General features: G+C 43.4%; 1 protein-coding gene across 1 annotated transcript in view; it reads left to right on the forward strand.

Annotated features, from left to right (window-relative positions):
- The first annotated feature begins 3,641 nt into the window (after nt 1-3,641).
- LOC138672786 (trafficking regulator of GLUT4 1) overlaps nt 3,642-18,211 on the forward strand; it is a 58,701-nt gene continuing 44,131 nt past the window's right edge. Inside the window, exon 1 of the mRNA XM_069761150.1 lies at nt 3,642-4,291. Coding sequence (XP_069617251.1) covers nt 3,890-4,291 — 402 coding nt within the window. The 5' untranslated portion in view covers nt 3,642-3,889. The remainder of the gene's footprint in view (nt 4,292-18,211) is intronic.

The following is an 18,211-nucleotide window of genomic DNA, read 5'->3' on the forward strand; positions in this document are numbered from 1 at the left end:
AAATACCCCAAAGGAATAGGCAGCCCCCACATATAATGACTGTTAGCAAGATGAAAAGACAAACGTAGGAATGAAATAGATTCAGCAAAGTGAGGCCCGATATTCTAGACAGAGCGAGGATAGCAAAGAGAACTATGCAGTCTACAAAAAACCCTAAAACGAAAACCACGCAAAGGGGCAAAAAGACCCACCGTGCCGAACTAACAGCACGGCGGTGCACCCCTCTGCTTCTCAGAGCTTCCAGCAAAAGTTAATAGCAAGCTGGACAGAAAAAACAGAAAACAAACTAGAAGCACTTATCTAGCAGAGCAGCAGGCCCAAGGAAAGATGCAGTAGCTCAGATCCAACACTGGAACATTGACAAGGAGCAAGGAAGACAGACTCAGGTGGAGCTAAATAGCAAGGCAGCCAACGAGCTCACCAAAACACCTGAGGGAGGAAGCCCAGAGACTGCAATACCACTTGTGACCACAGAAGTGAACTCAGCCACAGAATTCACAACACTTGAGGCTTTTTACAGGGATTCTATCATGCCCCGGCCTCTCGTGGGTGCCACCTTGCCTCCTGGGTATAGGGGCGGATCAGTAACGTGAAATTAGCTGTCCTTATGGTCTCTGGAGCAAGGCATAAAGGACTGTTGCTCCCTCGGTGTTCCAGCTACCGGGATCCTGCGCCTCAGAAGGAGGCAGCCTGTGTAGGGCAGAACTCCTCCTGGTATCCGCTCCTTTGCTATGGCTTCTTCACCCTCTCTACAATACAATTCTCTTTCACTGTCTGTTCTTAGGAACTGCTGCACTTAGGGCAGGCACAGCCCCATGTCCTTCTGTCTCAGCCTCTGACAGGCTCCCACCCCTGTCAGGGACCAACTACCTGAGCAAAGCTCAGCCAGCAACTGCCTCACTTCCTCCCCAGGCAACCAGTTTTACCCAAGTGTTAATAGTGCCCCAATAAATAGGAGCATAGCTCCCCTGGTGGCCTGGAGTGTGAAATGTGTTGCATGTTTGTGATACCTGGATTCGGCTGTCTTTCTTTGCCTCCAAACGCAACATCACTCCCCCCTAGAGGAGAATGATATCACTGCAACGACCAGGACCCTGGGGCGCTGCATTAACGTACAGGCAGAGCACAACATATAGATTCTCTCTTGTACCTTGTGTCTTTTTTCATCTCCATCTACCCCGCTGTGCTTCCAGCTTTACATAGCTGAATGTACAGTCCTATTCTTGTACTACTATAACTACATTTCCCAACAACACCCTGCTTTTCTTCAGTGCTGCAGACCCCTCTCCCTTTTCTTTATGCTCCTGACAAACCCCACTTGTAGCTTTGTGAGGATGAACTGCATTGAAAGAAAATTATTTGTGAATGGCGTCTCTAGACGTGGCCTCACAGATTTGAAGGAAATAAAATTAAATAACAGCATTTCCCAAGTCAGCACCATACCCATATAGACCCTCATCAGTCTGCTGAGTACTGAAAAACATTCACTTTCCTTGCATTAGTATTATTTTTTTCCTTTTTATCAGCTAATGAGTGAGAACATGTCACTATATATTATTAAATATATGGAACATTTTCCCATGACAATATTTTATGGTATACCCACTAGATATGGCCACAATTGACCAATTGCTGGAAGCATATTCAGTCCAAAAACAAGATTGTTTAACTCTCCATTTCCTTGAAGAGGTACTTCATATACATAGCCAGATTCTATTAAAGGGGTTTGTCCCAATGAAACAGGTTTTCCACCCATTCAGAGGGACAGTGGCATCCTCTATATTAGTCTATTATTCTATTTTATGTCTATTAGAATAGGGCGACAGTGCAGATGATCAACCGCTGCTCCATTCATTCTGTCTGGACTGGCCAGGACCTGTATTCAGCTTTCTCCTCCTGCCCTATAAGAATGAATGGGATGGCAGGTGAGCCCCCAAAGACCTACCCCATGGTGATAACTTGCCATAATCTTTGTTTTTTTTTTCTCAGATATCTCATGAGGCTTTCTTATATAATAGTGGTGTACATAATTTGGGGCTTCCGTTATTTAAACAATTGTAGTGGAGAGTGACTGTAAAGATGGTCCCTCTTCCTGGAGGTCCTAGTCTGTCCACCATGTTTTACACAGACAGCCCATGGATTTCAGGGAGACCTCAAACAATTCTTCATTTTCTCTGCATGGGAACTAAATACCTTCTTCCAGGTTGACAAATTCCATCTGATCACTGGGGGGTCTAAGCAGCAAGACACCTTATGATCAGCCTATATTTTGTGGGAAGTATAGGAACAGATAAATGCACTGTGCTTTTCATATATATCTAAAAAAAACTTTAATGGAGAGTGACTGTTTTTGGACATCCATTGATATCAATAAAAGTGAAGTCTGGTCTCCATTTTTTTTTAAAGAAATGGTTTACATATGCAGTTAGTCTCAATTAAAAAGGACCTGTCATCATGTCACAAGTAGCCGTTTCTTCTTATTTTATTCCTGCTGCTCTCCTGATTACTCCAATCTTTATTTTTGTTAAATCTGCCATACGGTTCCAGGGTTATGGGCCTTTTTATTTAGTGTTAAGTTTTATGGTCTGTACCCCCTTGGCGTTGCTAATAGGATAATAATGCAGAGCAGCGTGAACACACCACGCCCCAGAGGATGAATTTATCCATGCACCCTTTGTAAAGACCATAAAGATGAATATTAAATAAAAAAGGCCTGGAACCGTATCATGTATTAAAAAAATAAACATCGGAATACTCAGGGGAGTAGTGGAAATAAAATAAAATTTAAAAAGCATACTTATCTATTGTCTGTATACGTCCCCTCTATAATTTGTAAAGCGCTGCGGAATATGTTGGCGCTATATAAATAAAATTATTATTATTATTATTACTTTCATCATTATGAAAGGTTCTTTTAAAAGTCCTTGAGAGACACAGGGATCGCTATGTGCTCACACAACTTCCGGTATTTCTAAATTTCCCTTAGCGCAGAGTCACCATGATGAGACCCCTCTTAACTAAGCTCTTTATTAAAACATTTTTAAGGGAAATTGCGAAGATGTCAGACTAAAGTGTTTCTCATTTGCCCAGTTACATTACCCTAATTCTGGATAACGAGCCAGGAAAGGAATGATAATAATTTCTCCTTTCAACCGAGTCTTACCAAGCTGTTATCTTATTGACAATTATTATGGTATTTAACAACGCATTTTTAAAAAAAATAAATTCAGTGAAATGTGAGAAAATATCATAGAAGTTAACACAAATCCGGCCTGCAGTTAAAAAGATAATTACCGTGTCCTGTATATATCAACCAAACCGCTGGGATTTTTTTCCTTTTCAATCTGCTAATAAAAATAAAATCTAGCATAACGTGAATGTGAAAGCGCAGGAAAGGATACGGAGATTATTTTATGCGAGGTTCTGAATATCTGAAGAACATCAGTTAAGAATAAAAGCTTTTATGGCTGGAGAGAAAAGATGAGGAATTCCACTGTTAACACCCAGGAGAATCCAGTGATGCTGTTCCCTGTGAAAACTGCAATAATCTGCTTGTGTCATCAGCCCAGCATCTGAGATGGTTCCTCCTGAGAGGACGATTCCACTTGAGAAGCCTTTAGCAGAGGCTGGGGCAGGGCAGCAGCAGTCTGCAGCAAATCTACCAAAGAGCTAGAGCTTCACATAGGATCCTACACCACCCAACTCTCCATTCTGCTCTCCTATAACCTAACAAGACCCCTTTCTTCTCCATCACACACATCACATTTGCTGCTTTGCATTAGCCTTTGTCTTACAGTCTCCATGGGATTTTAGCGGCTCTGAAAGAGAAGTTTCTATCACTTTTGTAAATACTGCAATAGACAGTGTGGCGGAGAAGTCTATCACTGTCATGGCCATTAACACAGATGCCCAGTATGAGAAGACACTGAGTGGATCAGGTAACCCTTTACCTGCAGATGCCCATGAGACTGAGAAACTCCTGACATCTGCCTCCGAGGCAAAAGAAGAGAATGGGATGAAGAAGTCATTCTCAGTTACCATGTCCAGCGAAAAGTCTATAGGAGACCTGGACCAGAATGGCCACAGTCTGCCCTACAAGTCAGTTTCTGCAGGACAACTGGAGTCTGCACCCCTCTCGCCCTCCAGAGGCAGCCTTGCCAGGGCGTCTTCTACAGCCACCACCACCGCCCAGGAGCAAAACAGGCCCACTGATTATCTGGTCTTGGCCATCTTATCCTGTTTTTGTCCTGTTTGGCCAGTCAACATAGTGGCCTTGGTCTTCTCCATCATGGTGAGTACAGTCCCAACTGCTAGTGGCATGGTGGAGCACTTTGTGGCAGAGTGCACTGCATGAATTGCTTTATGGTTAATGTTATTAGAATTCTGTGTTTGATATAAAACCGAAACATTCTATAAAAAAAAGTAATTGCTGCATCTGTTTGCATGCGAGGCCCCACCCAACAGTGGTAATGAAACAATGCACACACGGATTTCCACCACAGTATATGATACACATAGAGTATAAGCTACTGCATGATGAAGATGTTACATCTCTACCCATGCGGTTATCCTATATAGCCGGGTGTTCCTGGTATAGGTTGGCTTTGGCAGCATGCCCTCCATGTGCGTCTTACTGTACCATATTACAAATACCATCCCTATTAATGGGACATAGGAAGGTACTGACTCCTCCCTGCTGCTTCCCGCATCCAATTTACTTCTGGCCATCTCAGCACTTGGATATTGAGCCTGTTCTTTTAATCAGACTGAAAAGCAGGGAGTGTACGTGCATGACAAGCTGGGGGGGATTTATGTGTTATTGGTTGCTGATTTTCAGCATTTAACCCCTGCTTGCATCATTTGAGCAATAACTTCCAATACTGTTTAGTGAAAGGTCAGCATTATCCAGCCATTGTCCATATTGATACTAGAGTCACTGCTATTCCTTCAACAATGGATGATTGTATCAGCCGCCTAAAACGCACCCCAGGGTATATGGCACACAAAAGATATCGACTATCCTACTGCATGCTCGTCAACTCATGAACTGGCCCTTCACAATGCTAAAATATCACAAATATAATGAGTGTAACAATTCACGAGCTGATGGAAAATATTATAGTGCTTTTTTTTTTAACCAGTGACCTGATTTTCTTTTACTTGTTAAGAGAAGCTATTCAATTAATAGATTAAGGATTTACTTAAAATAATGGCTGGCGGAGATTCCCTTTAAGTAATCTAGGATCTCAGTTGATTACAACATAGTTTATGATTGTCGTTGGGATACGTTGTAGATTATTAGAATGTATCAAACATTGTAATGTTTTGTAGACAGATGGGAAAATAATTCTTCAGCTCTTATTATGTTCATGTCTTGCTTTATTGGTGGTTCTTCCTCCAACCTTTAAATGATTTTATGGAAAAGGTTGAAATATATTCTATGGAATAGGAGGGGGGGGGGGGGGATCACATGGAATTGACTGCTTAACAAATGCAAAGGGTCCGTCCACTGCCTGCATGGGAGGGGCCCTTTAATGTCGTAATAAAACATTGCTATCGATTCCCAGATAGATGTGGATCAATACTCAGCTCTGGGATTTACATCAGACCTGCAGACTTGGTTGGCTTCAATTTTTTACTTTCATTCATCTTTAATTCACACCTATGTGGAAACAAAAAGATTAAGCTTGGCCAAATCCCTAGCCCTGAAGCTGTAATAGGCATATATCATTTACATGTCGACAGCGACTGCAGTATGGTGTATAATAAATGTGTGGACTGATGACTTCTCTCTCTCTGAAACAGGAGAGTGAGTTTATTAGGGAGGAGGCTGCCGCATCACACAAGATTTATAGTTTGTATAGAATCTGTAGAGTAATGATAGGGCATTTCCGATCCGGAGCTCTCCGTGGTCCTGCATTAATTAAAGCGAGGAACAATTCACAATCACATATTACGGGCATTGCACTATTTGCACTATGACAAGGTGCGATAGTAGCACACATCCAGTCTGTTAGCCATAGATCATTTTGGGAGGGTCTTAATGGCATTGATATGTAGGTATTAGCCATCAACTGGGTTGTCAAGGATTAGGAACTCTATATGGCATTCATTCTAGCCGTTGCAAGGAATAGCATCAAACATCACCGTCCTATATAATTTCCTAATTTGATCTTCGCCATAACTCTTACATCTATAACATTTCATGTAAAAAGCTATTTGGAAGTTCATTCGTGGCTCACTGTTCCCTTTAAACCCTACAGAGAATTACACAAATGTTCATTCATTATTAAAATGTTTTAAGAATATTTGATGAAGCGCTTACAGTTTTCACACGCGCTGACCCATGTACATGACAAAACATTTGCCCATTTCACGTTTCATCTTGGTACTACATTTATGTTCACAACTTGAGGGTATACATGAAGGATTGTAGGATATCTGTTAATGCAATGATATTGGAGTACTTTTCAAAGGAATAACTAAAATAATATTAATCGTTTAGTTTTATCTGTCAGTTCTGTGGACTGTTGAGCTGCGCATGTTCATCAATGTTTATCATGAGAATGTGCCTCCATGTTCTCATAATCAGGAAAGTCCCAGTGGTTGGACTGCCAGCGATCCCCTGTGGAAAGGTGATAACTAAGCGTTAATTCTGGAAAAACAGATTTAAGGGGGTTGTGCACTACTTGAACAACCCCATCTCAGTGTTTCAGTGGTGTCAGCACTGGCTATTGCGGGGATCACATGTCATTGTTGTGTCACACGATCCCTGCAGCAAATCGGCTCTGGTTTCACTCGCCTTCGGACAAATAACACAGATCCAGAGGAAATTAGAGCTGCTGCTCTCTCACTTCCTCTGGATGTATGTGATTTGTCTGAAGGAGAGTGAAGTCAGCGCTGATTGGCTGCAGGGATTGTGTGACATAATGTCACGAGAGCCCTGGGAGAGCCAATGCCGACATTGCTGGAATGGTGACAGCATCAGAGGTAAGTACTTACAATTGCTAATTTTGCCCTTCTACTCAGTTAATTATTCTCTTTTCCATTAAGTCTATGACATCATGTGATTAAAAACTGACGAGCTAAGTAGTGATGAGCGAGTGTACTCGTTGCTCGGGTTTTCCCGAGCGCGCTCGGGTGACCTCCGAGTATTTATGACTAGTTTTCATCGCGGCTGCTGAATGATTTACAGCTACTAGCCTTCCTGAGTACATATGGGGGTTGCCTGGTTGCTAGGGAATCCCCACATGTAATCAAGCAGACTAATAGCTGTAAATCATTCAGCTGCCGCGATGAAAACTAAATCTCCGAGCAGTCATAAATACTCGGAGGTCACCCGAGCGTGCTCGGGAAAACCCGAGCAACGAGTATACTTGCTCATCACTAGAGCTGAGTCCTTCTAAGCTCTAAGCAGAAACAGGAGGTCAATTTTCCCTGTATAATAATCTTTATTTTAATAATCTTTATTTTTATATAGCGCTAACATATTCCGCAGCGCTTTACACACATTATCATTGTATGAGACATAAGTCACTGCAAAAGTCAATGGCAGGACAGAGGAGGGAGTAGTTGGGCCAGGAGTTGAAGACGGGGGTGATAAACGCAGGGACAAGAGACTTCCTGTTTCTACATAGAGCAGAGAAAAAAGAAGAATTAACTGGGTACAAAGGCAAAATGAGCAATTGTAAGTACACAGTGCTATATACAGTAATATGATGATTGCAATATAATAAGAGGATTAAGAGGATAAAAACTTTGATGAGAGGAGGAGTGCTTATTTAAGTAAGACTCTTCACTTCTCCATTTCTTTCAGATTTCCATCAAGATTTCTCTAATTTTGATGACATTAAAACATAGTAATGGAACCCCAGTGTACTCCATTATATCTATTTATGTGGCAGCACAGGTCTTTGGGCTGTCTTTAGATCTATCATATGATGGATCTCGCACACTCCTTTTATTTAATTTATGAATGAAAGTCAAAGGCCACGGTTTATCATCGCCTTTGCATCTGTTTATTTTGTCTAGTTTTGTGTGTTTTACGTCTTTTTTTTGTTTGCATTTCATTCATTAATCTGTTTGTGCCTTTTTAAAGTCTATTTTATATGTAATTGCCTTCTTTATTTGTTTTCCGCTTTGTGGATGGAGTTTAGTGATTCCAAATGTTTTATTCCCAATCCATCAATTATTACTTTTTAAAATGTTGCAAAAATGTGGTGCAACGCTCCTCCAATTCCTCCCTGGTATGTTTTTGAGTACATCATAATTTTGGTGCAATTTTTATGAATTTTATGACCAAAGTACACCCAAAAAATACAAGACAGAAAAAAAGATCATTTTTGTTTTTGCAGCAAATTCATGAATCACATGCACCATTTGAAGGAATTGGGTTAAAAAGGGGCAACCAATACAAGACAATAAAGGAAAGTGATGTGAATGTTGAATGATGTGAAAAAACATGGAAATGATGAATTGGGTCGAAAGTGCTAATATTTAAAAAAAAAACTTATAAAACTCAATTTTTCAAATATCTAATTCTTTCATTCCAATTAATAGTATTGCCTATAGAAAAATGTTGTGAGGGGCTGTACAAAGTACAAAGACGATAAATACTTTTTGGTGAAGATAAGAGCAGTGTCTTCTTTGGACCATCGCTTTTTGTAAATGAGGTACCTCTATGATAAGTTGAACTTTGTGAGCAGCCGCTGGGATAACACCCTGCTATAAACTTTAATCTGTAGGGGGATGTGGCAGCAAATGATCATTATTCTCCTTTGCAAGGGCATACTATAGTAGGTGCAGTGGTTGCAATTGCACCCGAGCCCTTTTCTTGGCCCATAGGAAAACACTTACACCTGTAATAGTTGGGGTCCCAGTTGGAGATTTTGAATTGGGGCCCACAAGCTTGAAGTTACACCACTGCTCCTTTGTTAAGTGTGAGGACCATGTCTACTCATTAGAATACTTTGGCCCAGGATGATAAAGAACTATTTTTCAGTTGTTAAAGAAAATAGGACAATTAATGTGGTCTTGATTAAATAAATGCATTTTAAAGCACAAATCATGATAAATCTCGGCTCTTTTTTGCACATTTATGAAGCTTAAATTTCTTGCCAAGCCTCATAATGATGCAGAATTTTACAAATTATGAATAAGGAAATCCACCATCATATTAAATAGATGTACCCATCTTTCTGCAAGAGTCCATCAGTCCCTTGCCTCCTGGCTTCCTACTTGGGTTAGTGCACTGGTTTGAGCTGGCTCCATGGCTGAGCTAGTGTCCTTAAAGAGGTTGTCCACTACTTTATCATTGTTAACCTATACCTAGCATAGGTCATCAATTCTGATCGGTCCGGGTCCAACACCCGGCACCCCCTGCCGATCAGCCGTTATCGGTGGAGGTAGCCGATGGCTGGCGTGGAGCTGCTCTGTTTTCTGACAGTGTTCGCGGCAGGATACTGCTGATCCGCCTCCTATTCAAATCAATAGGAAGCGGATGAGCAATACCTAGCCGTGGCCACTATCAGAAGATGGAGCAGCTCCACAATTGAGAATTTCCGGCTGATGGCCACTGCCACAAACATCGAGAACAGCTGATCAGCAGGGGTGCCGGACACCAATCTATCAGATATTAGTGACCTATCCTAAGGATAGGTCATCAATGATAAAGAAGTGGACATCTCTTTTTTTTAATAAATGTATCTTTATTAGGTTTCAAAGATAAATATTAATGTAAACACAAGGCACTAATTGTGCGGAAATAGCAGGTCAACAAGACCACATGGAAATAACAATAAACATTATTTTCATAGCATTTAAAGCAAAATAAAGTAAAGTAAACACAATCCACGGTAGAATCACAGGTTGTACATTGGTTCAGTGTGTTATATAATATTACCTGCATAGAGACTCAAACTTACATGTTGAATTGTTACATCAAACTGTAAATTAATAAGGGGGGATTAAAAAAAAAAGCAGGAGAGGAGGCTAAAACCATAAACACAGAGACACACAAAGACAAAGGGCGATGGGGGAGGGGAAATCCGGGAAAGAGGGTAAGGGGGACAACAGAGAGGCTCCAAAAGTGTGTATAAGGTAGAGCTAATCAGGAGATAATTTAAACTCCATCCAATAGAACCATGTTTTGTAGAATATGTCATGAGAGTTATTGATCTTGAAGGTGAGCGCCTCCATTAGCATAATCTCATTCATTTTGGAAAACCAGGGCGAGATTGTTGGAGTGGTGTCACTTTTCCATACAAAGGAATGCACTGTTTAGCAGATGTAATCAAATATCTCAGTATCGAGTTTTTAAAGGGATATCACTTTGATGAAGAAGGTTGAAAGCTGGATGAAGGTCTGAAATAAGATCAGTGACTAGTTGTACTTTTCCCCAGAAAAGTGAAAGAAGTTTGCAAGACCACAGAATATGTAATATCTCCAACACATGGGATTTGCATCTGGAAATATAGAGTGTAGGTGGGTTGGGATCCCATACCATCGAGGGAGTAGCTTATAGCTGGCCTCCTGAAATCGAGAGCTAATGGATGATTTATGTGTCAGAGTGAAGAAAAGCCGCCACTGATCTTTCATCAAGGTGCGATCTAGATCCCTCTCCCATTAGGTCTCAAAGCCATCTTTAGACTGGCCCAGGTGATTAATCAGAAGGGAATATGAGAATGACAAAGTATGTCTTATGTAAGAGGCCAGTTTTCGAACATTCCACTTCAAAAATTGTTTTGTCATTTTTACAAAATGCTCTAGATGGGAGTGAGTGAAGAAAATTAGAAAGTTGACTATTTCTCCAGGGTCCTAAGGGTGAAGGAGCAAAGGGCACCTGAAGATGTTCCTTTGAAGGGCAGTGGACAACCTCTTTAACTGTGCGCTCTCCTCTACAACATCGAAGGAATGCCGGAACACTGAAGCTAGCCAGATATGGACATCTTCAGAGCAGCAAATGCAAGCTGCATAGTAAAAAGCTTGCAAGTGCACGCTACTTGTCTAGAAAACCGGCCTCCTCTGAGGTGGCTGGTAACCTTGGCAATGAATGAGCTGTAAACTATTTTAATATATACTTGCCTTGTAATGTCTTCACATCCTGTTCCGTCCAGATGTGTCCATAACCCAGAATTCTAAGTGGCGGAAGTTCACCGACCGCCATATTGGGCCACCCAAGTGCCTCAATATGGAAACTGCTGGTGGTACCCACCTCTTGCGCGGTACCACCAGCGGAACACTGTCGCACCACACACACACACTGTATAACCTGTACGCACCACACACTGCATATGCCGTGCGCACCACACACACTGTATATGCCGTACGCACCACACACACACTGTATATGCCGTACGCAGCCTCTTACGCGGTACCACCAGTGGAACATCGTCACGAACACGCCGTCAGGATCAGCCGAATTATTCACTGACTGCCGCCATCTTTGTACACGAGGAGCGCATGCGCAGTTTTAATGTGACCACCACTCTCTGTCTTCACAAAGATGGCGGCGGTCTGATTTACTGTGCCTGCGCAAATTCCGCACAGGCGCAGTGAATCATTCAGCTGATTCCGGCGGCAGATGCGCGTCGTGTCTACAGGCAGAGGAAGCCGGTCACATTAAAGGGGTTTTCCCACGAAAGAAAGTTCATTTTAAAACTTGTCGGTGTCTGACCATGCACGAGAGCACATGGGGTACACAGGTCAAAGAAGAGATGACATGAGAGGAGAAGACAGCAGATGGGGGAGAGAGAAAGCGCACAGGGGGAAAGAGACAGAGCACAGGGGGAGACACCTCAAACGGACAGCACATGAGGGGAGAACACAGCACAGGAAGGAGAGAGACAGCAGACAAGGGGGATAGCAAATGGGGTAGACAGGCCAAAGAAGAGAGCACAGACCGGAGAAGTCAGCAAAAGGGGAAGGAGAGAGTGGATAGATGGGTGAGCACATGGGGGGAGAGATTCTCAACGCTGCAAAGCCTGCCCCATCGTGAAATTACTGCCCTCCCGATTCAATAGCATCTAGTGAAATTAATAATCCCTCTATTCTTAAAAACAGAGATGATTTTTCTACAAGATAAATTTCAAATGTATTTGTTTTTATAAACTCTTTGCAATTTTACCCATTTATGATTATGTTTTGAAAATTTATTCTGGTTAATATATTGATATTATCCCTTAATGTAGCTGTATGGCATACCTTTGGGGAATTTGGACATGAATAAATGTTATTCAGGCCTTAATTTGAGAAATATATCCTAATGAACTTGTAAAAGAGTCAGATCATGGCAGTGTACGGCATATCCCTGGAGACATCGTTTAGCAGCTATGGAACCATTATGGGTTACATTCTGATTATATTATCCAAGATTTTCAAACAAAAACTGATTGAAATATGTCTGTGTTATGTGATCCTAATTCTGGGTCAGCCTAAAACAGACGATAGCTATGCAGGCTTTATATAAGCTTTTCATTTTATGCTAGGTGTATATTCATGATAGCACTGGCGAATGTGGAGAAGCAAACAATTTGTAATGTTAGATCATGTTCCATTCAGAGACGTAAAACACAGAGTCACTCTGAAATATGTAAAATTTTAAAGGGGATTTCCAGGGAAAAATATAACTAAATCAGCCGTAAGCAATGAACTGCATAACTTACTAATACGGCTATATGAGGCGAGGGTCCTGATCCTCTGATCAACGCTGCAGCAGCTTTTTGGTTTCGAAACCTAAGCCAGTCAAGTTCTCTATCACAACTAATACAGACAGATGTGGGGGCTGGTTTAGCAGTACAGATAAATAACCAGACCCCTTCACAGACTGCTATGGTCACCTGCCGACATAGGAAACACTGCCCTATCTCACTGCACCCTGTATTATCTCAGTTTACTCTGTCTGTCAATGCTTCCTCTAGACTTAAGGTACCGTCACACTCAGCGACGCTGCAGCGATATAGACAACGAGCCGATCGCTGGAGCGTCGCTGTTTAGGTCGCTGTAGAGACGTCAAACACAGCAGCTCCAGAACGATGCAGGAGCGATCCAGTGACGTAACGGCGACTCACTTCTCGTTCTCGCTGGTTGTTAGCTCCATGTCAAACAGCCGGAGTGTATCGGTCCGACACACATCTAGGGGCCCTATGCTCGTTGCTGGCGTCGTTGCTTTTGATGTCAAACACGACGATACACGCCGACCTGGCGACCAAATAAAGTTCTGGACTTCTAGCTCCGACCAGCGATGTCACAGCGGGATCCAGATCGCTGCTGCGTGTCAAACACAACGAGATCGCTATCCAGGACGCTGCAACGTCACGGATCGCTGTCGTTCTCGTTGCAGAGTTGCTGAGTGTGAAGGTACCTTTAAGCTATATTCACAGGCCCAATAATCATCCCTTAGAACAGACGGATACAGAAGCAATCCATTGGTAAAAAAAAAGTTGTGCAGACACAACTTTTTGTCCATTTAAAAAAAAAAAAACTATTTCAGCTGAATTAGTTTTTTTTTAACATTGAAGTCTATGGAAAATGCATCTGATAAATAGCCATCTGTTTTTTCCTTTATATGAAAAGGATTCGTGTTTTGTTCACTGAATCCACTTGAAATGGAAGAAAATGGATGGCTATTTAATGGATCCGCATTCCATAGATTTCAATGTAGAAAAAACGGATCCAGTTGAAATCATTTTTTTGTTGTTTTTTTTAAACGTTTTGTGTGCACAACTTTTTTGCCAATGGATTGCTTCTGGGTCCGTTCTAAGGCATGGTTACTGGACATGTGAGCATAGCCTTACTTCTAATGAGTTAAAGGTGCAGAGAAATGCTTATGTGAGCCTGATTAATGTGTCTGATCGGCCAAGATGAAAGTTAACTCTCCACCAACTACCGCTGTGCAGTGGCCATCTGGGGAATCTGACAGCAGCTTTTTGCTATGTAATCTGAAAGCAGTGTGATGTAGGGTCAGAAAACTTGATACCAGTGATATATCACTTACTAGGGTGATTGCTGGCATTTTGATAGAATGCCTATTTTCTCGCTTGTAGATGGAAAAATGGTCAGTATGCTGAACTGTGCATAACACAGCTTCGTGTGTATATACTGTGCATTGTTAGTTAGCTGCCTATCAGCGTTGAGGGCGTGGTTACAGAGAGTAGCTGGACTGGCCTGCACATGTCACCTAGTCCTGCAGTGATAATCTCTTGCTTATAAAATACTGTATTGAAACTACAGTTTTATCTTTCTATTAACACATTTATGGGACATCATTTTGAGGCATAAATATTACAGGTTCAGCGTCGTTCTCTTTTGTAAAATACCATCTGCTTGTTAGCAGACTTAGTCATGGACTGCATAATGCTCCTGTTAAAAATGGCCTCCGATGGCAGGGCACGTGATCAGACCAGAACATCAGTCTACTTTAGTTGAAAAACATGCACATGGCAAAGATGTGATTCAATTGGAGGAGGTTGATGATACTGTCTGGCCACGAGCCCCTCTATTATCAGACATGTAGAAAAGAGGCACCTAGCATTCAACGAATAAAGTTACCCTTCCAAGAGGGCACTGATTCACAAGGGAGGAGAACTAAAATACTTACATATATACAGTATATTGCCACAAAATCTTGCTCCAAACATATTTCTTAAAACAAAAATTAAGTGGACAAACTATTCAAGGGGTCAAAAATGCACATTAGATAACAAACATAACATTTTTAATTGACCGAAATGCTTATAAAACATCACTGTTGGTGCAGGCTTCAGTTTTACTTTACGAAAGAGCATAAAATTCCCCTAGACAGAAAGTAGCGGCTACAGAGAACGCGTGAAGCCAAGAAGTAGATGAGATTACTTGCTGAATCCAGTTTGTGTTCTTTGCAAATTAATGCAGTAGAAAACTGCTGGTGTATTGGCAGCGTTTCCTGTGTCTGCAAGTAACTGGCAAAAGTATGCCGAGATTTACAAGTCAGCTCATTTGTGAGCGCCACGACTAATTGTTATTTTATTCATGGCGAGGACGCTGTCGTTTGTTGGAATGATTTATTTCATTTAGCTGAGGTTTCATATTTATAATAAATCATGAGAGTTTTATAAAACCATCCTAATATTTTGTAAATATACACAACAGAAGAGACACAAAAAAAAAAGTCTAGTAATGATGGTTCTCAGTGTTTAACCCCTATAAAAAGAAGACAGTCGCAGACCAATAACATTGTTAAGGCTCATTCACACAAAATGTTTTCTTGCACAGGTTCCCTCTGTTTTATACCTCGGGGCTGTCTACATGTCCGATTCCTTCCTCGGACCGAATGGTCCACGGAAAATATTGTAGACATGTCCGATTTTGATCCAAGCAGCGGCTCAAAATTTGCAATGCAAGGCTATGCAACTGTGAAAAAATCAAACCGCACTCCAATGACATCCAAGTACAGTCCGATTTTTTGTTAGGATGAAGAAGGTGGAGAAACTTCCGTTCAACAAAAACTGATGACACTCAGACACTCGGCCCTGAAAGTTCAACTTTAGGGCTCGCTCAAACCAATTTTTAGGATCGGAGAGGTGGCCCAGCCAGGGGATCCGGATATTATAGAAATGATATAGGATGTCAGATATTTTGACCACAATACACTTAGAGCGTGATTGTATTAAGACAATGTTTGCCTAAAAGTAAGGATAGAGATGAAGATTTCAACCAAATGGCTCTGTGGATCCCAGTGGCCATATTGACTATATGGACGAGGTGATGAGTCCTGTTAGTAACGTTAAGAAGTTTGTCTCCCAACAGAATAACCATTGAATAAGAGCAGAATGATCCAATGAGTGCAGGAACTAGAGAGTGAACTTTTCTCCACAGGACACTCACAATAAGGCAAAACCACTAGGTACCAATGGTCTCCGCCTGTGAAGCAGTGATCAGAAACTGAAGGGGAAGTGGGAACACGATGCACTCGGTGCCAGTGATTGAGGAATGGTTTAGTTAAAGAAACTTAGTTACTACCCATAGAGAGGATGTCACAGCAGTGCCACCATCTTACAGGTGATCCATCTCCCATTGCCAATGGATCTCAGCCTAAGTACCATGGGGAGGAGAATTAAACTGTTAGTACAAAAAAAGATATCACACCTCACCCAAAAGGATCAGAAATGCAGATTCTTTCACCCCTTGTGGCAATGGCTATAGAAGGATTGGTAGGAAGTGAATTAATAAAGTGGTGTATTTGGTTAATGTGCAAAGTTTTGGATGGAGGAATGGAAGTGTTTTTGGAATTCAGAAACCGTAAAAGCCTGTTTCCAGACTTCAGGGGTCTTAGGTGTGTGAGCTCCCTGTGCTTCCACCAGAGATATTCATTTGCGTTGTGTCTTGACCTGCGAGGGCCGGTTTTGTAATTATAGTGCTTTGGGACAAAGCACTATATTGTTATTCCACCGTAGTCAACTTATTCTTCTTATTATTATTCAGTCCGCAATTAATGCGGCCCGAACCGCTGCACGCACAGACTCCAGTGAGGTGTCATTTCGAAGCCAGCGTTCCTGGCAGGTGTGCTAAGTATTTTTCGTGTCGATCGGATTTGTAGTTTTGGCGCAATTGGCGTTTGAAAATTTCGTCTCAATGCATTTCAATGGGAAATTGTTCCAACAATAAGGGATAATGGCTGATTTCTGAGGCAATTTCAAAATAACTGCCAACTGCCACCTGGCTGATTAGCTCATTGCGATGTGCAGTCAGACCCAGTTACTATGCCAACGCCTACGAACTCTACATGACCCCACCAGGACACAGTTTTGCCAGATAATATCAGCTCTTAATGTGACCCGCGCACCAAATTGGCACCTGAGGTGCGCAGCCCACCAAATCGGACCCGAGTGGCCCCGCCCACCAAATCGGACCCCGAGTGGCCCCGCCCGCCAAATCGGACCCCGAGTGACCCCGCCCACCAAATCGGACCCAGAGTGACCCCGCCCACCAAATGTGACCCAGAGTGACCCCGCCCACCAAATGTGACCCAGAGTGACCCCGCCCACCAAATGTGACCCAGAGTGACCCCGCCCACCAAATGTGACCCAGAGTGACCCCGCCCACCAAATGTGACCCAGAGTGACCCCGCCCACCAAATGTGACCGAGTGACCCCGCCCACCAAATGTGACCGAGTGACCCCGCCCACCAAATGTGACCCAGAGTGACCCCGCCCACCAAATGTGACCCAGAGTGACCCCGCCCACCAAATGTGACCCAGAGTGACCCCGCCCACCAAATGTGACCCAGAGTGACCCCGCCCACCAAATGTGACCCAGAGTGACCCCGCCCACCAAATGTGACCCCGCCCACCAAATGTGACCCAGAGTGACCCCGCCCACCAAATGTGACCCAGAGTGACCCCGCCCACCAAATGTGACCCAGAGTGACCCCGCCCACCAAATGTGACCCAGAGTGAACCCGCCCACCAAATGTGACCCAGAGTGACCCCGCCCACCAAATGTGACCCAGAGTGACCCCGCCCACCAAATGTGACCCAGAGTGGCCCCGCCCACCAAATGTGACCCAGAGTGACCCCGCCCACCAAATGTGACCCAGAGTGACCCCGCCCACCAAATGTGACCCAGAGTGACCCCGCCCACCAAATGTGACCCAGAGTGACCCCGCCCACCAAATGTGACCCAGAGTGACCCCGCCCACCAAATGTGACCCAGAGTGACCCCGCCCACCAAATGTGACCCAGAGTGACCCCGCCCACCAAATGTGACCCAGAGTGACCCCGCCCACCAAATGTGACCCAGAGTGACCCCGCCCACCAAATGTGACCCAGAGTGACCCCGCCCACCAAATGTGACCCAAAGTGACCCCGCCCACCAAATGTGACCCCGCCCACCAAATGTGACCCAGAGTGACCCCGCCCACCAAATGTGACCCAGAGTGACCCCGCCCACCAAATGTGACCCAGAGTGACCCCGCCCACCAAATGTGACCCAGAGTGACCCCGCCCACCAAATGTGACCCCGAGTGACCCCGCCCACCAAATGTGACCCCGAGTGACCCCGCCCACCAAATGTGACCCAGAGTGACCCCGCCCACCAAATGTGACCCAGAGTGACCCCGCCCACCAAATGTGACCCAGAGTGACCCCGCCCACCAAATGTGACCCAGAGTGACCCCGCCCACCAAATGTGACCCAGAGTGACCCCGCCCACCAAATGTGACCCAGAGTGACCCCGC

The sequence above is a fragment of the Ranitomeya imitator genome, chromosome 3 (genome assembly GCF_032444005.1).
Source record: "Ranitomeya imitator isolate aRanImi1 chromosome 3, aRanImi1.pri, whole genome shotgun sequence".
NCBI lineage: Eukaryota > Metazoa > Chordata > Amphibia > Anura > Dendrobatidae > Ranitomeya > Ranitomeya imitator.